Source organism: Brienomyrus brachyistius, chromosome 7 (assembly GCF_023856365.1).
Source record: "Brienomyrus brachyistius isolate T26 chromosome 7, BBRACH_0.4, whole genome shotgun sequence".
Lineage (NCBI taxonomy): Eukaryota > Metazoa > Chordata > Actinopteri > Osteoglossiformes > Mormyridae > Brienomyrus > Brienomyrus brachyistius.
The window spans coordinates 11,914,177-11,927,197 of NC_064539.1; the positions used below are offsets into that span (position 1 = coordinate 11,914,177).

The 13,021-nt window shown below is 41.1% G+C and overlaps 1 protein-coding gene across 2 annotated transcripts in view; it reads left to right on the top strand.

Annotated features, from left to right (window-relative positions):
* Positions 1-4,208: 4,208 nt before the first annotated feature.
* Positions 4,209-13,021, top strand: part of LOC125745648 (secretory carrier-associated membrane protein 1-like) — a 29,134-nt gene continuing 20,321 nt past the window's right edge. Inside the window, exon 1 of one of the 2 annotated variants that reach the window (XM_049018678.1) lies at positions 4,209-4,438. In XM_049018678.1, coding sequence (XP_048874635.1) covers positions 4,382-4,438 — 57 coding nt within the window. In that variant the 5' untranslated portion in view covers positions 4,209-4,381. The remainder of the gene's footprint in view (positions 4,439-13,021) is intronic. The other variant, XM_049018677.1, reaches the window with a different exon arrangement.

Below are 13,021 nucleotides of genomic sequence, written 5' to 3' on the forward strand. Positions count from 1 at the left end.
TCCCTCCTATTGATTTGTGGATTTTTGTCCAGTTTGTACCGTTACGGAGCCCCTAAGCGGTCTGGGCAGGAAATTTTTTTTAAGCATTTTTATGTTTACCCACAATAGTTTTGCGATCTTAGCTGCAGACGTTAAGTTGACGTAACCCAGACATTGAAAGTAGGTTGGCACATGGTCCCCATAATGTCCGTGGGACGTTGGTTTTATGTTGGCCCCAGGGAATTGCACACATTTGCTTATCACTACTTGGTTTACTGCACGTTGGGACAACGTGCATTTCACGTTCGCTGCAGACGTTGAGTTGACGTAAACCCGATGTGCAGATGCACGTCCAGCCAACGTCTGCTAATGACGTTATGTCTGACGTTCTATCAACGTTGGGCCAACGGTAAATGTTAGCTGGGTTGCTGGAATATTTCAGTATAGATCCGCACATCCCTACATACATCATCAAGTGAGAATACCAGAATACCCGAAAAGTGGGCTTTGGTTTAAACCTTAACTATGATACCGCAGTAAAGTTAACAGGTAATATCTTAAAACAAAAACAAGCAACATGCCTTGGTTTTCCAGATTACAGGCGAATTTTAATTAATATTTCAATGTTTGTGTGTGCACTTCACATTCAGTAGCCCAGCTGTCTTGTTTACAGTCACTGGCGGTGAATGGACACTGTGCAGCTATTAATAAATACGTATCAAAACACATATGAAAGTTATATGGTGTGCATTGTCCCTTAGAATTTAATGTTTAAAGCACACGTAACTGGACATGTATGTATTTTTTAGGCTTACACTTATTAGTCCATTAATTTTATCTTTTGTATTTTAAATTGACACAGTACAGTTATTATTAGTAATGGAAAAATATTTCAAGGGCATGCAAAACTATTGTGTAAAATAATATCCACAAAAATATGGAGGTATTTGTACACATGAAAAGGGTTTTGCATATTTGTAGATCACTTCCCATTTATTTGTGGATCACGTTGCCTTTGTGACCTCGCTCCTTTTTATTTGCAGATTTTTGTCCAATTCCTACCGCAGCTGATCTGTAGAAAAAAATCCATAAATACAAGGTAAGCTCTACTTACATCTGTGACCTTTTGACCCCATTCTCAGCAAACTGGACTCTCGGGTCTTCAGATCAGAGCCTTCTTATTATCCCTGGGCCTAGTTTAAAGCCAGGGCTGCCAGAGCAGTGGAACAGCCGTCAGTTTGGTTGGCGTCTGAAAACTTTTATTTACAGATAGGCCTTTTGTTCATGTTTCAATATCTTTGATTTGTTTTTTTGTGAAGCATTATGTGACATTTTGGGGCGGCATGGTGGTGCAGTGGTTAGCACTCTTGCCTCACACCTCTAGGACCCGGGTTCGAGTCTCCGCCTGGGTCACATGTGTGTGGAGTTTGCATGTTCTCCCCATGTCGTCGTGGGGTTTCCTCCGGGTACTCCAGTTTCTCCCTACAGTCCAAAGACATGCTGAAGCTAGTTGGAGTTGCTAAAATTGCCCGTGTGTGTGAATGGTGTGTGGGTGTGCCCTGCGATGGGCTGGCCCCCCATCCTGGGTTGTTCCCTGCTTCATGCCCATTGCTTCCGGGATAGGCTCCAGACCCCCTGCGACCCAGTAGGATAAGCGGTTTGGAAAATGGATGGATGGATGGATGTGTGACATTTTGTCCAGACAAGTGCTGTATAAATAAAATACTCACTAAAACATTCTTTTATATCCTCCTTTGGGATCATCACAAACACATGCAGTTAGGTGACATAGCATCTGTAAATATGCCATAGTGTGTAATTGTGTGTGAGTGGGTGCGTGTGTGTATGCCCCTGATGGACTGGCATCCAGTGTAGAATGTGCTGCCTTGTGCCCTTTGCTGCCTGGAATATACTCCCCTCCTCACAACTCTGGAAGATAAATGGATGTTTGTGCTGTCACTACCGTGTGGTGTGAGCAATGCCAACCCACTACTGCGGAGCAGCAAAGGGTGGCATCGTTAATCAGTGACGTGACCCATTTAAATTCTTACTTTCCTTTACCTAATTGCTGAGTCTTGCTTATGTGACCGCCAGTAGGAAGGTATTTCTTTCAAACTCTAGTTTTGCCCTTGTTGGTCCTTACCAATTCTTTTGTTTGGAAAGCTCTTGATTTTGTCTGATTTACATATGATAAACACTAGGAATCAGTGGCGTTACAAGGAGTTTGACATTGGAGATGAACAAATTTGCGGCGGAGGTGGGGTGGGGTGTGATGTATATCGCATCATCAGAATGGGCACACATGCAATAGTGACATTGTAACAGTAAACGATGCAAGATTTTTAAAATTATTTTACAATAATAAAGATTTCATCACTTGAAATAAGAGTAACACTGTTATGATAAAATGTTTGTCTGATGCAGGACTACAATCTTTTCTTGGTATCTGTTTTGTCCTCAGGCTCTGCTGCATGCACAGCGAATTGGTCTCAGTAACACATGGATTTAGAATAAAAAGATAAGGAACATGATCTTCATTATTTATTTTTGGGGAAGGGGGGGTCTGCCCCTGTCCCCACTATTTCTAACGCCCCTGCTTGAAATAACGCTAACCCTTGTTCTGACAGATTTTTCCTCCTTGCACTTGAGTCAGAACCAAGTCTTGGCATAACATATGGAGTCTAGCCCCAGGAAACACAGGGCATAAAACAGGGGAACACCCTGGGTGGAATGCCTCTCCATCGCACGACATATTATCTTCTTCATTCAAGAAACCACAATGCATTTTTTCAGAACATTCAAACATTGAGGTCTATCTTACAGGGGAAGAATTCCACAAAAAGAACACGACTTCTAATATAAAACTCAAAACCAACGCAAAAACAACTCCAGTTCAAAAACACCTGTTTCCCCCATGGCTATGCTTCAGATACCAAATAAGTCATTCCATTTTAATTCTACAAATGGTCTTTGCTTCATCATTTTTGGTTTTGATGAAATTTGGCATGTGAATAACAAATTCCTTCCAGTGCTCAGAAATATATATATTTTTTTAATTCCCATTTGAGATATAACATCTTCTAAACACAATGGGTAGCAAAAAAAGATGGAAAAATTTAGAGCATTTTCTTATGAGCTGTAACTTATTCACTATTACAGCTACATCCCTAAGCTCATTGGAAAGTTCAATAAGAGACCATTTTAATAGCATGGTCAAATAAAACTTTAGCACAAGTCTAGGTTTCCCAAGTCAAAGTTAATAATTTTTATGATAAAATACATATGTGTACTACTTGTATATACAACATCGACCTGTTACTTGGTCCTCTTCATCAGATGAGCACTCAAAACTGTAGTTTATTACATTTCTTTAAACTTTTAATACAACATATAAGCCAAACTAATAAGCCAATGTACTGAGCTGCTTACCTGACCTGAGAGGGCTCCTCTTCTGATTTAACCCCTTGTATTCAAGAAACATGAAAATGATCAGTTTTGAAGTGTAATGACATTTTGTGCATTGGCCTTCACCTGTAGAGTGACGTCACCTGGTACACATCCCCTTCTATACTAATGTTGATTGACAAGGTGGTGGATCATAGCAATCAAAGGTCAAGTGACCTGTCATCAATGTGGTATGTCCAGTTAATAACAGCATGTTTTTGGACTGGGGGGGGGGGGGGGACGTGGAGCACACCTCATGAAGACATAGGGAGAACATGCAAATTCCATACATGTAGAATTCTAGTAGAGACTCAAACCCAGGTCTCAGAGATGTCAGATCACAGTGTTAACCACTGCACCACCTCACTGCCACAGAAGGCTTTTATATCAAAGTAAATTTAATTGCTCAGTGGGTGGCATAGCGGTATGGAGGGTAGCAGTGCGGCCAGTGGTGTGGTTTTAACTCCTATTCCGAGCTCTGTGTGTGGGTGTGTGGGTGCTCTTTGATTTCCTCTCTTAGTGATTATAAATACTTTGCTCATGATAAAGATGGTAATAACTAGCAGCAAGTGATGATAAAGTTATATTTTCATCAGGACTTCATTCTTAGTATCAAATTAACATATGTAATTTATAACAGAGAAGACAGGTATACTCTGCTATATAGCTGCAGCCTCACAGGATTTAAGGCAGACGCGGTAACAGGGCGGAGTGAGCGCACTTTAGACAGATAAAGGTCCCCGCGGTGGCAGTGAGGGTGACGTCGCGGTGCGGCGGAGTGTCAGATTGATCTCGGACATCACTTCCGTTCCTGCCATTTTGCTACTGAAGAAAGCCCAAAGTGAGCCGTCTTACTGTAACGTTCCTCGAGGGGGGTATCCTTTCTTCAAAAAAAATTATTAATAAATACAAAGCACCGGAAAAGCAGAAGAGAGACGGAGGAACATAAACCTGAAAGATGTCAGACTTCGACAGCAACCCGTTCGCGGACCCGGACTTTAGTAACCCGTTTCAGGTAAAGGAAATGGCTATTTGGTTAGCGGGCTTACCGGGCAGCCCGGCTGGTTACGCACTGACAGCCCAGGCTGGCTCGTTATCTTACTGACAGGCGCCTGTAGACTCCAGCGGCAGCCCAGCTAAACGGTCACCTGCGGACGTGCTATAGGCGCCCTGTCACATCCACATTAACTCATCGGTGTTATGAGGAACCTGAGCACTGTTTAGCACCTCGGCACATGTAGCTGCCTGGCCGGGGCTCCCGTTGGCTTCTTTGGTTTTTATTACGACGCCTTAGTTTTGTTTACTGACTGGATAACGACACAGAGGCGGCCGTTGGCCACATGCGTGTACATCCTTGGGAACGGATTACGTATGCGAATGGTTTTAGATTAATTGTCTTTTACTCTTTTACTGTTCTTTCACCTTGTAGATTTATAACATACCAGCTCCGATTCGAACTAGCAAACACTTAGTCATGAGTACTTAAAGTTAGATGTGTGTTTTTTTTTATATATTTCGGTGGTCAGTTCGGTTGTGTGGCGCTCTGTAACGTTGCCATTAGAATAGCAAAGCACCTTTTTCTGGCACAGTGCAATTAGTTTAGCGGTGTAACTTTACACCCTGGATATTAGATTACCGCGAACCTATTGCGTATAAAATGCGTATTTGTTGTTGATGGACCTTTAGCACACGACAAAGTATCGACGATAAGTCACATTCGATATGAGTATATAACAAATTTTGTTAATAAAATGACAATGTGCACTGTATGGGTGGTTGATAACGTGTGACAGCGATGCTTGACTGTCTAACGGTACTAATGTAAAGTAGTGAAAGCCATGCAAACAATTAAAATATCGAAAAATGAAGTTGTCAGATTGGATTTTTACACACTGGGATATTTGAAAACAGTACCCTTTCAATTTAAAGGTTCATTTAAATTAATTAAGCTTAGCAGAACATTAGATCTGAACAACATGAATTTTATAGCTGAAAGTGCTGTTGTGGTACAACTGTTCTTAACGGTTTCGTAATTTAACTGGGCTTCGGGGTTAAATGCTTGTTTTATTTTCAACGTACTGTAGTGTGTCTTGGAGAAAAGACTGCCCATTTGTGAATGTTCTTGTTCATATTTAGATAATTAGGTTTCAAGTAAGTCGGTCCCTTAAAATGGGAAGAATGTCTATGCAGAAGCTGTAGAGTGATTCTGCATAACTTTCTAAGTAGGTATTTTGTTTCCAGCAATACGTATTGGACAATATTCATGTGCTTTAGCTTTAGGTTATTTTAATTAGATTTGGTCCGTCTTGACTCTGTCCTCTCCAAAATAACAGGAAATCACATTCAGCTTATTACATTTGGGAGAAGACAGCCAACTTCAAGACTGTGAATGGATGTTGTGTCTTGTCTCAGCCTACTTTGAATCGCAATGAATCTGTTTTCAGCACAATACAAAATTATATTCTTGAATTTCTGATTAAAACACTTTGGTGCTTCTAAGTGCTGTTCCAGAGCACAAATCCATAATTTCCTCAAAGACAGTGTTTCATTGTTTCACAACAGTATGCAACTATTTCATACACACAAACATAAAACTTTCTGCTTAAAATTATTTGGTTCATTGAATTGTGTACTGGTGGACTTCTGCTACATGCATTCTGCTATTTGCAAGGACACAATGTGTGTGATTGTTTCACTATGCCTGGAGGTGTCCCCAAACAATTTAACCCAAAGTATGCCTTTTAAGGCATAATCCACAGTGTAGGAGTCTGTGTTGTCACACATTGTTAAATAATAAATGAGAATCGGAACAACAATTTTATGGGTGCAGAAGTTTTCTATTGACATGCCACGTAATTGCAATAGTGATTGTAAAACCACAATAAAAGAGTTTAAATAAAAGAGTACATCTAAAGAGTCACCTCTACAATGGCTGGCAATTTAAAAATAACTTTTACTGAGATGAATGGATGTGTTCTCTGTCTTGCACATTTCTCTGGTAGTTACTGGTTGTATTCTGGCTTGAAGTCGCTCCAAACTGAAGTTTGCAAGTTGGATTTTTAAATATTTATTTGTTTGTTTGTTTTTGATTTTTACCAGGAGTTTTGTATATATTTCTTATTGTATATATATTGCTGGGGTTCTACATAAACCGCTGATCAACAGACAGGCATGTTTCTTAGTCAAACAAAACACTCAGTACCCATTCAGATCTACAGTCAATGCTATGCTTGCAAATAATAAAGGTGATTTCATACTGTAAGAGCAATTCTAAAAAATATTAGATGTGGCATTATATTGTTCCAAAAAGTAAGAAAAGTAAGAAAATAACTACGTATTTCTAAAGTGTTTTAGCAGCCAACAAGTAATGAGTATTTGTATTTGTACAAAAAAATGTGAGTGAATCCCATGGATTCATTTTGGACCATGAAAGAGTTATCTCTGTTTATTTTGCTCGAGTCCAGTGCATGAATAATATCTTTTTTTTTTCTTTTTTTTTTTGCTGCCCGGCTGATGAAATTGCCTGCTGGCAATAGTTATTTAAATAGTTATTTCCACCCAAGGAGATAAACTACTAAACTGTTGAAAATCTTCCACTGAAAAAGGTTTTCTCTCAACCTCATAAAAAGACATAAAAAGAGATTGGTGATGAAGATAGCTCAAAGTGAGTGGGTGTCTCTTGAGGTCAGAGTTGCCTACGACGTAGATCTGAGATTTTTATTTATTTATTTTTACTTTTTTTCGTTTTTTTTTTTTTTTTTTACAATTCTGCTTTTGGATATGTGAAATATGAAGACTGGTTAATTAACCACAGATTGTACGGCAGGAGAGCCACAGGTTATAGGGCAGAAAACAAATTTTTGTCTCCTTTAGCTATTGGAAGGATCTTACTTTAATGAAATTACAGTCGACTGAAGGAGAAAAGGTGAAATGTCACAGTACTGGTATGAATGCAGAGTTTTTGTTTGCAGATATAAAAAGTTTCTCCTTTCATTAGGGAAATGCCCCTGAAAAGCAGTAAATCATTTGAAAATATTTTCTAATATCCATTCCAATGTTGTTTTCCCATGGTTTTCTCAGGTTAATATAACATGTAGTGACTGGGCACCAAATTCATTTGGGATCCTGGTCTGGACTCAATCAGGGAAGTAATCAGATATTAGTCTTAGCAGCTATTGGCTATATTGTGTTAAATGTCGTTTTGAAATTGCTGGGGATAACATACTACTGAATAATATGTTACAATGTTGGTAAAAAGGCAGAAGAATATGTAAGATTTTTAATGATGTGGTTGTCATTAATACCAAGGTAAGACTTCCCCCAAATGAGCACGGGGAATCATTATTGCAAACAAACTCCCACCCTCCAACAAGGTGAACATTTATTAGACTTAGACCTTGGAAGATATATATATATATTTTATATAAAAAAAAAACACATACACACACACTCGAACTGTTTTCTTCCTGGCTATTAGCTATTTCTCTATAGTAATGCTCGACATTTTTAAATGAAGAATCCTATAATAATGAAATGTCAGGCATCACCCTCATTTAACCTAAGTATAGCTACTGGTATATATTCCATGCAGTTTTTCCCCCTCTGATTTATAATTTAGATTAGTCATGGACTGTCGGCATTCTGCTAATTAAAAATTAAATGATGAACTTTGAAACTGTATAGCATTCGTTTAAAATATATTTTCTTATCCCTCCTGTACTGTTCTTTAATAATTACTCACTAAAGACCAGCTTTATCAGTATTACTAAAAATCAAACCCACTCCAAACACCAGCTATACTTTAATTGCATTTTTTAAAGCTGCATAATTTCACAATTTCTTTTGAGAAATTTTGAAATTAAGACCAGAAAGTCCTCCTGTTTGAGGCTGTCTGTATGCATCATCTACTAATCTGTATATAAATATTCTTATAAAACAATTAAAGCTTTGTACCCAAAAATACAGGTTCTCTAATTAATCTGTGGACACAGTTTCAAGTTGAGGCTAGCTTAAAATTGTTGCCCATTTTTTGGATGCACCTGCTAAACACCAACCTTCAGATGAATGAATAAAATAGTAAAACTGTTTTTAGCTACTGTCCTCCTCCTCCCTTCAGATGAGTGCGATGATAAATTTGTGTGTGGCAGGTGATGTGGGTAAAGTTATATAAGTCACTGACCTCCCTGATTTCTTCGCATTCACCTCTTTGAACCTACATCTGCCTGTTTCCCTGGGGCTCTCCTCTAATGACCAAACATGGCAAAATGGGTAAAGTAAGTAAGCAAATTATGAGTCTGACCCCACTGGTTAGTAACCTTTAGCATGATCTTGAATTAAATCGAAGTAGAACAGTTGAATTAGTAACATAACTGCTGCAAACACTTGATTGGTATAATGTGATTTTATTACTTTTTTATGAATGGCAGCACATTGATTAAATTGGAGAGATCTAGAGGCCATGAACCAACTGCCATTCCATTTGGGGTGGGGGAGTATGTGTGTATCTGTGTGTGTGTAGGGTGGGGGGGGGGTAGGTAGCCTAGTCCCAGTTACCATTCTGTATCAGTGCTTAGCATTCGGGTGACTGATGGCATTCACTGGTTTACGTGTATTACACTGTCTTGGGGGACGGGGTATGACTGCAGGCTGAGGGAAAATAGGATGGGGAAGAGATTGAACCAATGTAAAATATTGTTGCTGCTGCTGGTATTATTATCATTATAATAATATCCATTTTTATTAATATCAACAGCAACTGTTATCGAACCTCGGATTCAAGAGGAGCACTGTGGTTTTTGCTCTGGCCATGGAACAGTGGACCAGCTCTATACTCTCAGCAGAGTCTTGGAGGATTCATGGGAGTTTGCCTAACCAGTTTACATATGTTTTGTGGACTTGGAGAAGGCATTCGACCGTGTCCCTCGGGGAGTTCTGTGGGGAGTGCTCCGCGAGTATGGAGTGTCGGGCTTCCTTATAAGGGCTGTTCGTTCCCTGTATGACCTGTATGAGCTTTGTCCGCATGGGCAACAATAAGTCGAACTCGTTTCTGGTGAGGGTTGGACTCCATCAGGGCTGCCCTTTGTCACCGATTCTGTTCATAGCTTTTATGGACAGAATATCTAGGAGTAGCCCAAGACATGCTGGAGAGACTACGTCTCTCGGCTGGCCTGGGAACGCTTCAGGATTCCTCTGGATGAGCTGGATGAAGTGGCCGGGGAGAGAGAAGTCTTGGCATCGAGGGTGTCTGGTTTGGTGACCTCAGGATTAGGTCTTTGCTTTTTGCAGATGATGTGGTTCTACTGGCTTAATCGGACCGTGACCGTAGGCTCTCACTGGGACCGTTCACAGCCGAGTGTGAAGCGGCTGGGATGAAAATCAGCACCTCCAAATCCGAGACCATGGTCCTCAGCCGGAAAAGGGTGGAAATGCTCTCTCTGGGATGGGGAGGGAGTCCTCCCTCAGGTGGAGGAGTTTAAGTATCTCGGGGTCTTGTTCATGAGTGAGGGAAGGATGGAGCGGGAGATCGACATGCGGATCTGTGCGGCGTCATCAGTGATGCGAGCGCTGCATCGTTCTGTCATGGTGAAGAGAGAGCTGAGCCAAAAGGCGATCTGCGTTCCTATCCTCACCTATGATCATGAGCTATGAGTAATGACCAAAAGAACGAGATTGCGAGTACAAGCGGCTGAAATGAGTTTCCTCTGCAAGGAGGTTGGGCTCTCCCTTTGAGATAAGGTGAGGAGCTTGGTCATTCGGGCAAGTAGAACCACTGCTCCTCTGCATTGAGAGGAACCAGATGAGGTGGCTCGGGCATCTGCTTAGTTTGCCTCCTGGACGCCTCCCTGGTGAGGGCATGTCCCACTGAGAGGAGGCCCCGTGGAAGACCCAGGGCACACTGGAGGAACTATGTCTTTCGGCTAGCCTGGGAATGCCTCGGGATTCCCCCGGAGGAGCTGGATGAAGTGGCCGGGGAGAGGGAAGTCTGGGTTTCCCTGCTGAGACTGCCCCCGCGACCTGACCTCGGATAAGCGGAAGATGATGGATGGATGGATGGATGGATGGATGTAATGTTGCAATTAAGTGGTATCGGTACTTGGTATCGGACAATTTTTACGAGTACGTGTATGAGAAGTACCAGGGGTCGCTATCATGGCATTTCAGTCCATACACCCTGTTGTTGGTCGTCCTCTTCCTCACTTACCTTCATCTTTCCCAAGCACTATAGTCCTTTACAGCTTCAGTCCGGTCCTTTGCACTTCAGTTCAAAGGGTAAACTGAATACTAATGGTAATTTTAATTTAGATTTTTTTTGTTCCTTTGAAGTATGAACCTGAGATATCCATCCATCCATTTTGCAAACCGCTTATCCTACTGGGTTGTGGGGGGTCCGGAGCCTATGCCGGAAGCAATTGGCGCGAGGCAGGGAACAACCCAGGATGGGGAGCCAGCCCATCACGGGGCACACTCACACACCATTCACACACAGATGCACTCCTACGGGCAAGTTAGCAACTCCAATTAGCCTTGGCATGTCTTTGGACTGTGGGGGGAAACCGGAGTACCCGGAGGAAACCCCACGACGACATGGGGAGAACATGCAAACTCCGCACACATGTGACCCAGGCGGAGACTCGAACCCAGGTCCCAGTGGTGTGAGGCAACAGTGCTAACCACTGCACAACCATGCTGCCCCTACCTGAGATATGTTACATTTAAATATGACGTTAAAAATTTTGATTGACTTCTGACAATTTACATACATTGCGATTCATTTGAATTAAAAATATCAAAGTACGTTTAACTATTTGCAGATCCTAAGTTCCATTTCTGTGTTTCACCATTGTACTGTCGTCCAGACACTTTTGTAGAGCACATTGAACCCCTTTTGGGGATTGAGGCATGGGTAACGTGCCATGGTTCGTGCAACATGTCTACCTGTGTGTGTGTTCCGCCACACAATGGAAGGTAGGTCAGGTTTGTTCCAGCAGTTTTGAATAATTGACCAGTGTGATGGGCTCCTCTGGGTGATGCATGCACATAAAACATTCATCTGCACCTAAGACACCAGTGCCATTGGCTTTACCTCAGTGTCTATCCTGGAGCTGGATAGATGTGAAACAGAGATGCAAGGCTGCTACATTTCCTAATTATTGGGGCCCCTTTGGGAACAGAAAAAAATTACTCATCTTTTAGTAAAACTGCCTTTAAATTCTTTGTTGGATCTTGTTAATGGTTTTTAAGGAGGTCATCTTTATCGTTTGCTGAAAGTGCTGAAGTCTCTGACTTGACAGAGAAGCGCTCATCTTTCCTCTAGCTTTCATCGTGGCCCCGGAGTATTTGGCAAACATTAAACATTAAATTGACTGTGAAAATCCATTGCCTTAGATGTCACTTATTTCTGAAGTGCCTTTGCTTTGTTATCTGTGCATAGCCAGTGTTTCTAAAAAATGTGTAATTTCCTGGAACCGCAAGCGAGGACTGTGACAGTAATGATGACGGCAGCATGAAATGTGTCCATTTAAGCTATGTTTTAGGCACTTTATTTATTGTAAAGGTGGGATATCCATTCCTTTATATATTTGTTGTATAATTTTAAACAAAAATCTAAGAGTTTCTCAGTGTTATACTGCAAGGTGTGGCTGAGATACAGTTATGAAATTTAGCTAATGTGACATAAAAATATTCTTTGCTTATTCTATAAATAGTAAAACTTGTTGTAGGTTAAATTCTGAGATACATGGAGCCATCCTGTCTTCTGCTTAGGGTCTTCTTAATAGAAGCACAAAGACTGGCACAAGAACTCTAAATTTGTTTTCTAGAGACTGCGACTTCCTTTTTCGGTTCGTCCGACACACCCACAGTTGCGTCTTTCTCTCCTCATGCCATTTATAGACTGCTTGCAAAGCAAATTAGTGCAATTTTTTTGCCAAGTCTGAAATTATAGGCTTTCATTCTAAGCATTACTTTTGAGGCCTCAGCAGCTGAGGATGTTGGGTGGTAGGGAAATATTGTTTTTGTCGGAATTGGTGCTGATGATAATTAAGCGAAAGGCTTGCTAGGTGATCTTTATGTGTCGCTTACGGAGATGGTGTTCTGAGGGTATGAGAAACCATAATCCATTGTTCTTTGTTTCTCCAGAGCTCTTTCCCTGATTCCAGTTTGCATACCCCCTTGGACAGCGAGATGACACATCATTATCGCAGTGTGTTCCCAGAATGGCAGAAAACAACTGATAGCATGCGGCGGTGTTTTCTGCATCGTGGCCCTGAAATAGCGGGGGCGGGTTCCTACAGTTGCTATGGCACCTTGGCAGCCTTTGAACTACTCACACAGAGGTTTGCCCTCGGCCATTTGCCGTAATAATTACCCAGGGAGATGGCTCCATGACTTAATAAATGAAATTAAGTAAAACAACTTGACAGTGACAGTGGGACTGTATTAAACTTTAGCATCATGATTTTTTGTGTATCTTTTTAAGCTCGGATCTGCCTGCTAGGTGAAGTGTATAATTTTTATATGAATTTCATAGTGAAAGCTGAAAATAATTGCCATTTTTGTTACTAGAGGGCAAAAGGAATAGGTTCATCCATTCTCCTGA